General features: G+C 39.7%; 2 protein-coding genes and 1 long non-coding RNA gene across 3 annotated transcripts; all 3 read left to right on the top strand.

Moving 5' to 3' along the window:
• The first annotated feature begins 2,558 nt into the window (after positions 1–2,558).
• Positions 2,559–4,785, top strand: LOC111344228 (uncharacterized). Its single transcript, XR_015989940.1, has 5 exons — positions 2,559–2,660; positions 2,957–2,997; positions 3,473–3,569; positions 3,931–4,030; positions 4,571–4,785. It is a non-coding gene; the product is annotated as an uncharacterized LOC111344228 (long non-coding RNA).
• A 1,008-nt stretch (positions 4,786–5,793) lies between these two features.
• Positions 5,794–6,895, top strand: LOC148726613 (uncharacterized). Its single transcript, XM_088728403.1, has 2 exons — positions 5,794–6,083; positions 6,541–6,895. Exons 1-2 carry the CDS (start codon positions 6,023–6,025, stop codon positions 6,786–6,788), a joined length of 309 nt encoding a protein of 102 aa, XP_088584529.1. The 5' UTR covers positions 5,794–6,022; the 3' UTR covers positions 6,789–6,895.
• A 1,487-nt stretch (positions 6,896–8,382) lies between these two features.
• LOC148726612 (uncharacterized) lies at positions 8,383–12,983 on the top strand. Its single transcript, XM_088728402.1, has 4 exons — positions 8,383–8,688; positions 9,610–9,792; positions 10,536–10,651; positions 11,594–12,983. The coding sequence occupies exons 1-4, from the start codon at positions 8,649–8,651 to the stop codon at positions 11,792–11,794; spliced, it is 540 nt and encodes a 179-aa protein (XP_088584528.1). The 5' UTR covers positions 8,383–8,648; the 3' UTR covers positions 11,795–12,983.
• The last annotated feature ends 2,648 nt before the right edge of the window (positions 12,984–15,631 follow it).

The raw sequence follows: 15,631 nt of genomic DNA, 5'->3' as shown, positions 1-15,631 counted from the left end.
GGTCTGTCTCTCCGCTCGTTTCTTTGCCCCAAATAAACTTCACTGTAATTCCCACAGATTTAAGCAATCGAACTTGATCTTCAAAAGTGAAACCAGAGTAGAAATGACAAGAACGATTGACTTAGCATTTAACAAAGGCGTCACATCATATCTCCGCGTCAAAAACAAACGGCGCGGACCGAAAAATCAGCGACTTTCGTACTAGCTACTCAGTTGGTTGAAATCACTAAGACATGCTGGCCGCTAACCAGCTTCTCTAGAGCTTCTCGTTGTAAATCATTCAAACTTTCAATCTCAATTGTCTCTAAAATTCGTTCGCATGCCATATTCATCAATTCATCATCGTCCATCAGTTTAAAAACTTTGTCTGAGAATATAATTTATGCGGCCTTACAAAAATTTGCAGGCGAAATTCTGACTGGCTGTAAGCAACGAAAGAAACCTCACGCGTCCATCAGTGGGTTGGGGGGAGGAGCGCGGGCTCTGGTTCCCGAACAGCGGCTGGTAACCAAGCCTACCTTCTAGTTGGGGTCTTTTTTATAACCATTTTTGCTCAAAGAACCGCCAGGCACCAAGAGCTGAAAATAGGATCGGGAGGCCACTCACCGGCTGCGCCGTAGAAAACTAGGCCAGTTACTTTGTAAAATACAAATCATAGCGTCAGCTTTGCGCACAGGAGAGGGGAAATTGTCATTTTGATCTTAATACACGACTTTCTTATTTTAAACAACCTGGTGAAATATTTTTTCGGGCGAACTCGTAATTGAATTTCGCATGAGTACGTTGCGTGACACAATATGCATGAAGTTCCTTTCAGTTTATCAAGTCTTGAAAATCGATGAAAATAATAATCCACTTTGCTTATTTAGTGTGTTTTCCTGAATATACTATTTTCTGGCGATTTCATGGGAACCTTTGGGTTGTAAACACAGCAGATAGGTCCTTTGAATAAATTAGTTCATTAAATTACAGGATACATTATCCGATTTGTAATGACTACACCTCAAGTAATATTAATAAGGACACTCTAAATGGATAATAAGAAATATTTTGGTTTAACATGACCATTTTTCATATCTATCTTGCCTTTCAGGGACTTCTTTTCTTCTTTCTCATTACTGCGTGGTGAACAAAACAATAGTTCGCTTAGAGCGATGAATCAGCTTTCGGCGGCAACATTTTTGTTGATGGGTGTGGAGGTTAAATACTGTTTTATGGTATCGTCAAGTATGAAACAGCTTCAAAGTGTTCAATTCAGGCGTCAACCATGGGTCGAGGGTGTAAATTTCGTAAATAATTGAGTCCGCTTTTTGTCCACTGTTGGGTGGGATTTTCGAAAACGTGCATATCACGTTGACCGGCTGTACTAGAAGTTCGCCGAAACCGCAACATATATTTATATTTCCTTACTCCTCTAACCTATTTTAGTTTGAATAAATGTATCATTGGGATGAAGCTGGAATTTTGCGCTGAGCCGAGATTAAAAGTTGCATATTTACAGTCATAGCAGCAAAAGCAAAGTAGTTGTCAAACTGAAAAATAATTTTCAGTGTAAAAAAAAAAACCGTTAAAAAAGAAAAAATTATGTGATTTATTCTCACAAAGGATCGATCAAAATATGCGAAGCAAAAAATTCCTCAAGCAAGAGTTTTGTGAAAGACGAGTAATACCTGATTTGCGCCATTTTTGATGATCGGCGCTGTTAAAAACTGGCCTTTTAGCGCTGTATCGACTTTCGCTCGGAAAAAAAGTCAGTTTGCAACATTTCGAAAAACCAAGGGGGCTTTGACAGTTCGACTTAACACCTTACGAGACCTACTTTTTTATTTTAGATGGTTTTGATCCCGTCGAAATGATTGAGAACATTCGCCAACTCTACAAAACCCGCGAGGGTACGATGAACCTCCTTCCCTGGTGTGAAGACTTGAACTTCTCTTTTGGAGACATCTACACTAGACTTAAAGTTATCTACAAAGACAAAACGAGTGGAAAAGCTACGGATCGAGCTGTCACAATGTCTGAAATCTTCAACCCGCACAAACAATGTTAACAATAGATCTAATTGGCAGAACAATAGCCAAGCACGTGCGTTTTGAAACTTTGTACATTTCTTAGCCGTCCTTTGCAAAACAACAACGTGAAATCACCAAAATTTGCGTCGTCTGCGAAGCCAAACCGCGGCGGCAAATTATTTTAATTTACATTTAGAACTCAACGCTACTATTTTGCGTTATGTTGAGTTTGAGGTCTGGCGCCCTATGATACGGTAAACTCATGCAGCCATTTTGGAAATTCTAACTAAAAGTAGAAACTCATTTTTTAATCTACGCCTTCCGTGGCGTTGCCGTCCTGACTGCTTAAAGTCCCTAATGATTTGAGTTCGGAACGTCTGACGAGGTTATTGGCTATAATGGTTTGTAGCCTAGCAACCCCAGTAACCGAAAAACAAAAAATAGAATTTGTGCTGAATGTGTTTTGTTACTTTTGTAAGTGACCGTGTTGTAGAGCTGTTGACATCAATAATATTTGAATGCCTTGGTTTTCGTATTCATCTGACATGGCGAAGTAATTGATTTTTTTCATTATTAGGGAGAATTACCTCTTCGCTGGATGGCGTTAGAGTCAATATTTCAGGGAATCACAACCACAAAGAGTGACGTGTAAGTGATTATGTAATTCTCGCTCGTGTGTTGATTATGTGATAGTTAGATCGTAGAAGACCGAGATCTTCAAAAAAATTTAATCTTCTTTCAAAAACGTCGAAAGTTGCAAATTTACTATTATTTGAAATCCAGATTAGAACTTTTGTTTAAGCTGGATTACAGAATAGCTTAACGTTGTTTAGAGAAATCCGCTGTTTCCTAATAACCATATCATAACTATGGCTCATTTTTTTTGTGCTTACTTACAGCGAGTCGGGTACCATTATTTTTTAATCATTTCTGTTTTCTTACAGTTGGTCATATGGTATACTTCTGTGGGAGATTGTCACTCTAGGTAAGGGTCTCATTCCCTTTTCACCAATTCCGCGTCAGCGTGCGTTCATCGAGTTAAGGAGCTCGGAAGTTGTCCATACGTGGCCGAGAGCGACTGCAGCTGCTTGAGTTATCTTCAAACTTCCCGCGTGCTTCTTAACTCGATGGACGCACAGCTAACACAAGAACCAACTAATTTCTAACAATTTAAAGGCAGTGGTTTTCAATTTCATAGAACGAGAAATTTACTTTGCTTTGCTTCGATGCATGCACGCTCGTCATCTGCGTCCACAGTGTGGACGAAAAGAACGCTCGCGCAAAAGAATTTGATAACACGATTTTAATTTACTAGCTTTGATATTAAGAGACTCGAGTCAGTCTGATGTCGATCTTTAGCCCACTAGTTTGAGTGTTTTTAGCCTTAACTTTCCCTGTGTTAAGCAATCTACTATATCCTTTATTTCTTTTTCATGAAGGTGGTTTTATTTTCATCTCAGGTGCTAATCCTTACCCTGGTATGAACAGAGATCAAGTCATCGGTTAGCTGCATATTGGTTACAGGATGCCCAAACCACAGTACTGTTCTGATGAATTGTGAGTAGTTTTTTCGCTGAAAATTGTTCTAAGCTTACACTGTTAACTCAGGGAGGGTGTGCACATGTTCATAATCTGTTACAAAGACTTTGCATTATTCATTTTATAAAACTTCAACAAAGGAAAGGATTTGTATTATTTACATCGGCCTGAATGCCTTTGCCTTCAGATGAACTTTCTTGAAGTACAGCGAGATCGCATTCCTCTGCAAAGAACTCCAAACCTCATTAGGTTCTCGGCGTTGAGCTTTAACGCTTCGTCTTTTTTTTCTTTCTCTCTTTCTTACATACTTTTCGTGTATGTTCTCTCAGATTTAAACCTTATGATTTTACTTGGACGGTAGATGTTCTTTCTGTTGTAGATATGCCATCATGTGGCAGTGCTGTTAGCAAGAGCCAGAGGCCAGACCAACTTTCCTGGAAATCGGAAAAACTCTACACAGACTAATGACTGCGGAAAGGGTGAGTTCCAAAATAAATGCTATCATTCAATAGATTTGACAATGATGACAGTGGATGGGAAAGATCCGTAGCATGGCATTTTGGAACAAAAATGCCTTACAATTTTTAACAATGGTTGAACAAGAGAAGAGAAAAGTATCTTGTTCGCCTGAGAATTCAAACCCCAGATTTAGTGCCGTACTCGCGACAAGACGAAGAAACATCTTTCTCAATGAGAAATAATGTTATAATTTTCTTGCTGATATCTGTTGGCTTAAAACCCACTTCATACTCTCTTGTAGTGCTCTTCGCACTACGATGAATGACTAAATGCCAAGGCTGTGTGAGTGGCAGCTATATTTTTCTGTCGACAAGTAAACTAAGAAATATATGAAAAGTAATATTAAGTAAAATTGGAATTTATAATTTTGGTAAAACGTGTTCTTTATTCTTGGGCTAACCTATGTAAAAAGAAAAGAAATGAACAGTATGCTAGAGTAAATTTCTTTACTGAGGTTTGCTTTTTTTTTCCTTTTCTTTTTTTTTTTCATTCTTTCACAGATCTCGATTGATTTGAACAATTTCGACGCAAGTTACATCCACGCCACCGAAGAGCGATGACAGATTTGTGTGACCTGACACGAAGAACTTGGCTTTTCGTGATGGCACATACACAAACCGTTGTATACTTTATTTAACTAATAATTTATGACGTGCTCGGCAAATAACACTGCAGCTTCTTTCTTAATAAAAATGCATCAGGATAAACTAGGAAGGTTTCCTGTTTGCTCTTACTGTCTTCGTACTACTCCAAACACGGTGATTTAGAGACTGGAGGAAGTAATGTTTTTTCTACGATCTTTGCAATATGTTAGAGAAGTAGATTGTTAGAGAAAATGGTGAAAGAAACACGGGTATCTAAAACTGTGTTCAGCCGCCTTAACAGTGGCTAAACTTTTTTAAATAACCGGCCCTGAGAATCCTAGTAAAATGAAGTGAAACACAAGTACCCGCAACAATTGCATACGTGTGCAAAAATAAACTATTGCATGTGTGTACTTTTGCCACCGTACACGTGGTACTGCACGCATCGAAAGTGCTCGTATTTGCTTCCCATTACACGCGCTTGATGGGCGAGGAGGTTGTGCAGTACTCGTGAAGGTTGCTATAGGCCCCTCACGAGATATCGAATCGCAGTCAGTTTCCTTCTCTCAGTCAAACGGATACTCTGCCTGCAATGGACTAAGCTTCAAAGAATAATTTAATTTAATTTACTCCATTTTCACTGCATTAATTTGCAATGAGGAAGGACTAGAAGGGAACATACAAACCATTCGTGCCAGTCCACCTTCCCACCCCAGGGGAGAACATCCATCACACAGTAATCTCGTGTGTGAGAAATTAACGTCTCCTACCCCCAACCCTGCAGGAGACGGGGCCTCCATTTATTCGTCCCTCTCCGAGAAGACTAGAATATCTAACCATTTATTGATGTTATAGAAAGGTAGCAAATTCTTCTCAATTATTTTAAGACCTTGAGTATTGATCCGGCCGGGGCTCGAACCCTCGACCTCCCGCACAACAGTCCAGCGCACTATCTATTGGGCTACGTTCGTAAACTAGGTTCATACAGGTTTGATTACTTAATCACCCGTGTCCTTAAGCGTTCTGTGTCGGGAAAGGTACTGAGTTTGCTTCGTCATTGAACGGAGAGCATAACTCATCTGTCACAACCCAGTATTGATCGATTAAAAATTTTGAAAGCGAACCGAGAGGTGGTGAAAACTAAACCACACACGCTTGTTCGTTTACTAAAGCCGAGAAAAGCTGATACAAGTTGGAAATGTTGTAGCAATGTACTAAAGCGATTTGTGTCATATCTACCTTACTTGGCTATGTTGCGGGTGGCCCAAATGTGACCCGTGCTTTGGAAAATAGGCGCAGCTACGGTATGCAGTCTGTTGAAGATGATCCGTTCATCGCAGCAGCGTCAATGCAGTCTGAGCTCAACTGATGGAAAAACGAAAAAAACCAGACTCCAGTCAGGGTGTAAACTATGGATACCTGTCACAAGGTATGTAGCCTTTTGATAGTTTGCATGCTCTCGGCTTCCACGCAATATATATCCACTAGTTTGCTTTCATTCATACTCGAGATACATATTTACAGTACTCACGAGCAGTTCTTCCTCAAGGCTGTGCCCAAAGGTTCTTATTTAGCAAACCTGAAGTGCCCAACTCCAACAAGCCTTCATAAAAGTGAAGTCAAACAAGTCGCCTAAACACATAAACTTGGTCACCCCAAGGCACCCAGGCTCTGCCAAACCACATCCCTGTTCTTTTTCGGCGAAGTTTGTTACGTGTGTCGAAAAAAATCATTGAAAGAAATTCATTGAAAAAAATCACTAAAAAAATTATGGCAGCGCGCCGCACCTCGCGCGATGGACATGTACAGCTGAGCTGCTTTGAAAAAGTGCATTTTTTATGGTACCAAACAATGAAAAAATAAAAAAGTGCCTTTTTTTCCCTCAGATTCTGTCCAACAGCCTGAAATGTTACTTAATCCAGGTTCCCGCATGGTGAGAAACGGTCGTTTAGCGCAAAGCACTGGTAAACTGGATGCGAACTCAGCATACCCGGCAAGGGGACCCCAGAGAGACTTCTGCACGCTCCCCCCGTATCATGAACGACCTTCGTTTGAAGAAGCCATGCGGCATTCAGGAAGGAAGCCGAAGACCAGGAAATCAACGGGAGATCTCACCCGGCCCGGACAGGGATGACATTCAGGCCGCAGACCAAGACAGGCTCGACCAACTGATGAACCCACAGACTCAAGCGATGGAGAACAGCGGTTTACGCCTCAGAGAACTGCACCCCCTCCCCCGAGAGTGAGGTTAGTGCTCAGTTAAAGTCAGTGTTATGGTGAAACTTCGCACGGCTGACAGCTAAAGACGCCAGATTGGAAATGACTTCAACAGACGTATTTCTAGTATTTTAAAGGCAACTTTCGCGCGGTCGGGTTGCTTTTTTGAAGGCTTAAACGTGTTAAGGAGTATATTTTTATAGGTATTCTTCTTGACGAAGGTAAAAGTTGTGCGATTTTTCGCAGCATACATTTCCGTAGTAACACTGTGCACGGCCTGGGTCAAATAAAAATGTCTTTACTTTGTTCTTCAATTGGATATATCCATTTTTCATTCTTGTTCCTTTTGGTTTGTTATCGTCAACAGCCATATAGAATCCATTGTAGAGCCTGGTTACGCCGTAGTGGACAGGGACGGACGTGTTATAGGGCCACAAGTGTTGCCAAAAGGGGCTAACCCGAGTGGTCGCCCTGCAAAAGGGCCCGTAGATCCCACGGTGCCTTATACTTTGCCACAAAAGAAACCCAAGCCCAAGTAGCCTCGGCACGAGGCACGTGAGCCTGCATTTGGTAGGTTTTTTAAAGCGTTTGGAAAATACCACGACTATCAGAATTATCCACAAACCGGAAAACTTATCTGCCATTAAAAAACTACCACATATTGTCGGTTTACTTACATTACTATTTCAAAAGTATCGTAAGAGGTAATTTTCTGATTAACGCTTCAACATCTTGCATGTGACGCATTTATAAATGCCTTATCTTAATTTAAGCGGATAACGCCTTTTTTACGATTAAAAGGAAAAGTAATAAACATGAGACTTCAACCATATTTAATTAATGTACTACAATTCAATTAACACGAAATGACTGTTTGATCATCGCTAATATCAATTCGCTTAATTCTGAAGTTTTAAATTTCTCCATTTCCGGCACAAAAATGAAAAAAATTGTAATTTGCGCAATATAAGTATTAAATTATTATGTGTCAGTTAAAACGTCTGGATGCCAGAACCTATATACACGAAAGCTGGGCGTCTAGGACGAGGCCAGCTAACATGTTTAGAATTTACATATGTACCCCCCCCCCCAAAAAAAAAAAAGAAAAACTAATACAAAATGATAAAAAAAAAATTATTATTATTACTATTATAAATGGCAACAATACCAGTTTACTTGCGCGTAAACCCTTTCACTCCCATGATCCCTTTTACTCTCACGAATCCCTTTCACTTCCATGATCCCTTTTACTCCCATGATCCCTTTCGCTCCCATGATCCTTTTCACTCCCATGATCTAGTTAGTAATTCTCCTCACTGTCTGCCATACAATTCTTGTGTTGTTGCTATGGAGAATTTTGAATTACATCAGTTTATAATCTCCTTGTTGATATTTTTCTTTATTCTCATCACTTGTCTGCTTGCTATTTTATTGATATTGTAAGGAGAAATTATGTCTCGGTCACTCATGAATTCGCAAATTTTTGCAGACGATTGGCACCTTCATTGTGAAACTTAAGAAGAGGCCGTTAGGTGATGCAAAACGGCTCGTTCGGAGCGTGACATTCTCGGTCTACCTTCGTCAAATACTCGGACAGTTTCCGAGTGTTATTAGCCAATCAGAGAGTAGTGCCAGCTCTCAGATGATGGTACTTTTAACCTGCGGAATACAGCGTTTAAATCCCCGCTAAAACCTCAAGTAAAGCAATAAAAAAAATTAAGACCTAAACTTGGAAATATGCTATCGTTCAACAGAAAGGCTTCGCCCACCGCCACAGATGTATGGGCCTTCATACTGGAATGACACTTATAAAGGATGTTAGTATAAACTTTAAAAATTAACTTAACTTAGTTACCTTTTCTTATAAAATTTTTTTATTAAATTCCTAAAACCTTTAAGAAATTAAGGCAACTTTATTCTCACTTTTCTATTTTGAGATTTCTCTGAGCTGCGTGTAGGTACACACACAAAAACGAAAATTGATCTGAAAATCCTCTTAAGAATTAACTTTCATTCGTTTTCAAATGTATTTATGCATTGTTAAACTTCAAATACGATGGAGTGTTTGCATTGATTCTGAGACCGTAGTTTCCGCTTTTACCCAGGTAAGGAAAACCATTTTCAAGAGGGTTGGGCGAAAGGTGAAAAGAAAAATTAATACACAATTTTGACTGCAAGCCTCGTTTGATTCCTAACTAAACCCTTGCGTTTCTTAGAACCATTTTCAATCAAGCGCTGAAATTAATCTTGGAGGGCTTAACTGCAGTCCTGGTCACAAGTGCAGAAAAATTTCCCTCTTTCTCCCTTCTTAGTGTTATTATCGGTAAAGATTTGTTAATTACGGGTATGACTAAAGACAGAATTGGACGACACGAAGTCCTGTTACCAATAAATCAAAACTATGACAAAGTTTGAGAAACAGACTAGCTCTTGGTTACACGTTTTCATAAAAAACAAACAAACAAAAAACAAAAAAAAACTAACAAACAAAACAAACTAGTGGTTGACTCGGCGAAATGTGGAGCAACAGCGCTTGTACATGACGCTTACTGACCAATTACACAGTCATAATGCGTGAACTGCCCAGTTAGTTTTCAAATCGGGCTGGAGAGAACAAATCATGTTCGAGAATTCTGTTCTAGTTTTGAATACGTTATTTATCCCTGTTCTTATTGGCCACAGCAATTGCTATAGTTCTTGTCATTTTGAAACTCATCGAAATGCACTCAACCACACAGGGCCTCCCCCACAGTACACCCCTGAAGACAGATCTTTCGAGAACCTCCCAATGCATGATGACGACTTAGATTTGGATGATCCGTCCAATCTCCCACCGAGTGAGAGGCCCCCGGACCTACCACCCCCCATGGCTATGATACCCAGCAACCGACCGATTTCTAATAATTACGAAAACTATCCAGGTGAGCTTGTTGTCTTTTAGCCGACTTTGAATGAGTGGAAATGGTACTGCTGAGTTTTTGAAAGGTGTTACATCCTTTGCTATGATTATCATTGTCATTGATTTGATTAAAAAAAAAAAAAAGAGAGACAGAGACAGACAAACACGGAATTAGAATGTAACACACTTAATAGCTTACAAATCGCGTTAGACCTTTTTTCAAGTTCGTTCGTTAATAAATGTTAAATATTACCCTTTCCTTACCCGTTTGGCTCCTAAGAGTGTGTAGCATCTAATGAAGCGGGTTAGTTTCCAAAGAAACTGTGAGGCTGCGTCGTTGGGGAGTTTTGCAAAACAGTTTGGCCTTTTTTTTTCAACTGAGTTGATAATGTAAAATACGATAGAGAGTGTGAAAGCTGACGTTTCCAACGTTAGCCATTCCTCATTGCTCTCGGTCTCACATTCGGAACGTCAGCTTTCAAACACTCTACGGTAGTCTGCATTAGAAACTCGGTTGATAAAACCAAATTACCATTCATCTATACAGTTTCTTTTTCATCAAAAGCCATTCTCTTTGTCGCAAAAATGAAAACTTTATAACTCTTACCAACCCCCGTGTACCTTTATTTTGAGATAAACATCGTGCAATGTGAAGCATTTTAGCCTTGAATTTAAACGTCATTACTGTTGTTGTTTGTGATTTTTGTTGTTGCTGTTGTTGTGTTACTTTGTCTTTTTTCCTAATGGCTTTTGCTATTAATTCAGATGATGGCCTTCCAGAGCCGCCTGCCTTCTTACGCGATATTGTTTATCCACCACATGGCCGGGATCCCCGATATGACTCGGACGGACCTGCGCCTTACCATCCACCTTCATCACGGGTACGTACGAGGAGGGGGGTCTGGCCAGGGCGACAAACCGCAGATCTTGGGGGGTGGAGGGGGGGAAATGAAGGATAAACGAAGTTTTAACGCGCCAATCTTTTAAAACGACAATATCTAAAGACACATCCGCTAATCCTTAAGCTTTTGACCCCTGTGAGTTTCCAGCATCGAATTTTTTCCTCACAGTATAACCCCTGAATCACACATAAAGAGATCAGCGGGAGAACAAAGGAAGTGGTCACCAACTATAGAAGCTCAGGATTGTTCAACAAACTCTCCTTGTCAGCAGCTTAGGAAATGTATAGAGAACAGTATGGAGAATATGCATACTGATGTTAGGATGTAAAGGGTTTAGCTCAAGGGTTTTCTGCTTTGGTAAAACCGATAGATTTGGCTAGCGTAGGTACATCTTTGTTGTCACCTCATTCAGTTTGTGGAGCAGTTTTCAATTGGGTGTGGAAAAACTTAAACAAAAGTCAGCACAACTACTAATCAAAGGAAACATTACGTCATCATTAACCAATGAGAAATCAATGTAACAAGAGGCAACTGGCTTGAAAACGCGAGTGACCAGGTTGGGAGTGGTTCTAGTTTCGCATTTGATTGGCTGAAGTGGTGACGCGAATTTTCTCTATCGATCAGAGAGCGAAGTAAAGCAAAACCAAAGCAATCCAAGATCACTTTCGATACTCAATTGAAAACTGCTCGATTTGTGAGGTTAGGCTCTTGTTGTTTTGTAGCCACATACTCCCATGCACCCTGCTTTGCTTGACAAAAATGCAATGGAAGTGTGAAAAAAATAAACAATAATAGATGAAAGAGTAGCGAGTTCAGTTAGGAGACTCTGCTTCTTTAAAGGCAAGAGACAACTCACTCTTTCCTGCAAGCATCTTACTCCAGGTTTTTTATATTTTCGCCATCTTTTCTTTCATGTTATAGCCGTACATCAATGTTCATGGTCAACTCGTTAGGCCTCCATCGCAGGACTCGGACGGTTTCCGGAGACCTGAGTCTTTACGATCGTCACGAAACACACTTACCCCGGAGCCCGAACTACCTCCAAATCAATGGCAACCGCGGGGATCTGAGCCCGAAGACAGAGGAGCGCCTGAGATAAATTACGTCAGTTATTTGGTTTGATGAAAAAATACGTGCAGAATCTCAAGGGATTCTGGGAGTGAATTACGAAGAAGCCAAATAGCGATATTCGTGGTGTATTTTTGACAAGAGAAGATTATTTCCGTCACTACTAGGTAATATTTGCTACAGAACTTTTTCTGCAAGGAAGACTTCCAGTCGAGCGAAAAAAATCAAACGCCCGTTCATTGGTGAGTTCACCAAAGATGAATGCTTCTCACTAGAGTTCGCCGTAGATAGAAATTGAATTACATTGTTTGCGGATCGATTACAAGAAAATTAATTAGTAGTTAACGCGAGACTGACAAGAGGTGAAATAAATGTTCTCGTGAGTTAACCATGTTGAGAAAATAGGACATCAAAGTCCCAAGCCCTGAGAAAGTTGTTAGTTATGCCGACATAATACGAAGAAAAGCATAGCATAGTTAGGTACGGGTTAATTCTGTTTGCTGAAAAAAAGGTTGAAATCAGAAAGATAGCCTGCGATTCACTCATTATTTGTGCTTCATGACACTGGGTTTGTTTGTTTGTTTGTTTGTTTGTTTGTTTTTTTCTTTTTCGTCTGAGAGAAGATTGAAGACAAGTCAGGAAGGTTTGCCGGGGGCCTGGTGATTATTAGTACCAGACCCCTTGCAGACCTCTCACCGTTTCGCATAGCTCAAGGCCTTAAAATATCGCACGGGCGCTCGTAGGTAACAGAAAGACGATGGTACTTCTCGTACTTTGATATAAAATCTAATGGTCACTCATTTAAATTCCATCATAACCTCCAAAATGAGATCAGCGTAACTTTAAAACTGTTTCGAAAAGTTCAGTCATCGTCGACCAGGTTTTATAAGTCTACTGAGTTTGTTAGATGTGAAATTGTAAATAAATTTTTAAAATTCCTTGGCTGTTTCAGTGTACTAGATAATTTAATGTGTTACCTATCAAATGTAGATTTTATTTTAAGGGGAGGATCCTTTGCAGGTAGTTGATAACAAAATATTTTTTTCGTTCATATGCTCGTTGAATCCAGCATTACGCATAGTTTCAGTCCCAGTGTGCTCCTGTCAATAATGACGGAGTCTGGAAGCTGGACCTGTCCATGAATCACATATCTAGTGTCCTGTAAAAGTTATGGAAAAACCCGTTGGGCTGTAAAATTATTTTGTAAAACATGCAAAAAGAATAAAAGTTAGGTTTGGTTTGAGAGGTTGTAAGTGGTTTGTAGTAAAGCTGCGTTGTAACTCTAATTCAACAATGTAATGTGAGATTCCAGAAAAAAGCCAGAACAATTTAACAGCTGTGTGCAACTGAGTATCGTCAGTGATCCGCGGTTTCTTTGGTTTTGCTTTAACTTTGCTCTGATTGGTTCAGAAAACTCGCGCCACCCTCTCAACCAATCAAATTCAAAACAAAAATATTAAGTCATAAGCATTTGCCCGCGCTTCAAAAGGGCGCCCCTTCTACTTTGAGTTGTCATTGGTCAATGATGATGTTAGCCTTTGTTCTGATTGGTAGATATGATTATTTCGGTTTTTCGACACTCAGTTGAAAGCTGGTCCAAAGCAAAACCAGAGTAACCCTGGATTTTCCGCTGAAATTTTATTTAGTTGCGCGATCGACTTCGCCGAAAAGGAGGGACTGCGTGGTGTAAAAAAATCAAATCTTAAAAGACCGTGGAATCCTAATTATAATCGAAGGATTAAGGTATTTCTGTCAGTGATACAATCATGCGACCTGTTCAATTTCTCTCAACTGGATTAAAATAGAGAACCTTCTGGAAAAGCCCCAAGGAGCAGTTCTCGATTTAGTATCTAGGATGGATGTTACTAAAACGAAACGGGGGAAAGGGCAAAGTCAACATGGAACGGGAGTCTTAGACCGAAAGTACAGTGCTTTAGGGAGATCATCTTGTATTCACTCTCAGTTGTCATTCAGTCATGCAATATTCACTTTTAGCAAATATACTAACACAGAGGACAGCGTTGACGGCGCCCTGTGATTGGCTACCCAAACTCCGAATACTCGGCGATACCACACAACAAAGCGTTTAATAAGAGATATATCCAACACACCAAATTTTTATTTCAGTGCAGGCGAATTTCGCGGACATTTATTTACGGACAGAAGTGCGGCTAAGCGGATCGGAATTGGTGCGGGATTTTCCTTAATAAATGGTGAAATTTCATTGTCGTCTAACTGCTTTTCTTCGTTTGATTTGTCTAATACTTGGATCAATATTCGCCAGCCATTCCGACTCTTTGTCGTCAGAAAAATAATTTAAATTGTCCGCCATTTTTTTCGTAACTTCAATCCATTGTTGTCGAGTCTCTAAATTACTTCTTAATTAGCCAATAGAGAGGTCGTTAAGGGAAAATCTTAAACTGAGGCCTTGCCATATTGACCTCGCTATCGCGCGATAATCGGCCCGTGGATTTTACCACTCTATATTGCCCTGCTCTGATCTCGCTCATAGCAGTGACGTAGATAGATAGATAAATAGATCACTTTATTTATACACGGTAAATTCCACTCAGTCGTATACAAGCAGTATATCTACAAATGTAAAACTTAAAACTATATAATCATTATAAAATATATACAAAGATTAAAAGCCTAATCTAAACGAACTGAACTAACTTCTTATTAGAATGAAAATAAATGAAAATAAAAGTACTGCTTTTCAGGGACGCCGTGTCATTTGTTCCCTCAAAACTGAAGTTACTTAGCGTCGTCTTAAACTCACCTAATGTTTTAGATACTCCAATATCAGTCGGTAGGCTATTCCACAACGCAGCACCGCTATAAGAGAAACTTTTACGAACATAATCGGTACGAGGTTGTGGAAGAGCCAGCCTCATTTCACTATTTCGCAATCTATAACTAGTAGTATCATTACGAAAGATGAATTTATTTGATAAATAATTAGTTGTCTGTCCATTTAGAATTTTGAACATCATAACGGCTTTGGCAAAAAACCTCTGATTCCTTAGGTTTTTCCAATGAAGTCTACGGAAGAGGTCTAGAGCACTAGAATCATAAGGGGTGGACAACAATATACGAGCCGCACGGTTCTGCAGCCTCTGAAGTTTTTCGGCCAGACTTGAACCACAGCAATTCCATACTAAGCTGCGGTCAGTCAAACTGGGGCTTTACCAAACCATTGAAGATGTTCAAAAGAGTGTAGAATGGTACAAAATCTCTAATGCGCTTAATTAAGCCCAAAGCTGAAGAAATTTTCTTACAAACAGTTTCAATATGGGCCAGCTTAAGTTTTCATCGATTGATACACCGAGAGACTTTGCTGACGACACCTGCTCAATGGGAAAATTATTAATGGTAAGAGACGGATTGCCCGACAGGTAAACTCGCCTTTACCTTGAAGTTATTATTAATAACTCGGTCTTAGTCAGGTTCAATGTGAGTTCATTAGAAGACAACCAGGTATTAACAATATTCAAATCTTTGTTAAGATAATTATCAATTTCGTTTAAATCTTTGCCAGCGTAAGTAATGCTGGTATCGTCAGCATACATTCAAGGATGAGAAAAATTAAGGCACTGAGGTAAATCGTTAATATAGAGTAAGAATAAAACAATAAAAGAACTCTGCTATTACTGCGCGAAAAATATTTTGAGTGGAATCTTTGGTGACCCAATGGTCTGTTACCCAGACCTCTCACGGCCAGTTGTGCTGCATTCATTACACACGAATAGATTCCAAGCACGAGTTTACTAAATGAGTCGATAAACGAATTGATGTGCCGCCTTATTGACTGAGAAACGTAAGTTTGATCAAGAAAATTTTCCGAACTGTAATAACTTTGAATATACAATTCATATCTATTATACAACA

This window comes from Stylophora pistillata, chromosome 7, assembly GCF_964205215.1.
Source record: "Stylophora pistillata chromosome 7, jaStyPist1.2, whole genome shotgun sequence".
Lineage (NCBI taxonomy): Eukaryota > Metazoa > Cnidaria > Anthozoa > Scleractinia > Pocilloporidae > Stylophora > Stylophora pistillata.
This window is presented reverse-complemented; position numbering and strand designations above follow the sequence as displayed.

Excerpts from the sequence above, each read along its gene's own strand:
- LOC148726612 (XM_088728402.1), top strand. The coding sequence starts at position 8,649 with ATGTATGGGCCTTCATACTGGAATGACACTTATAAAGGAT. Across the intron at positions 8,689-9,609 it reads GAATGACACTTATAAAGGAT|GGCCTCCCCCACAGTACACC; the intron begins GTTAGTATAAAC and ends TCAACCACACAG. Across the intron at positions 9,793-10,535 it reads TAATTACGAAAACTATCCAG|ATGATGGCCTTCCAGAGCCG; the intron begins GTGAGCTTGTTG and ends CTATTAATTCAG.
- LOC148726613 (XM_088728403.1), top strand. The coding sequence starts at position 6,023 with ATGGAAAAACGAAAAAAACCAGACTCCAGTCAGGGTGTAAACTATGGA. Across the intron at positions 6,084-6,540 it reads CTATGGATACCTGTCACAAG|ATTCTGTCCAACAGCCTGAA; the intron begins GTATGTAGCCTT and ends TTTTTCCCTCAG.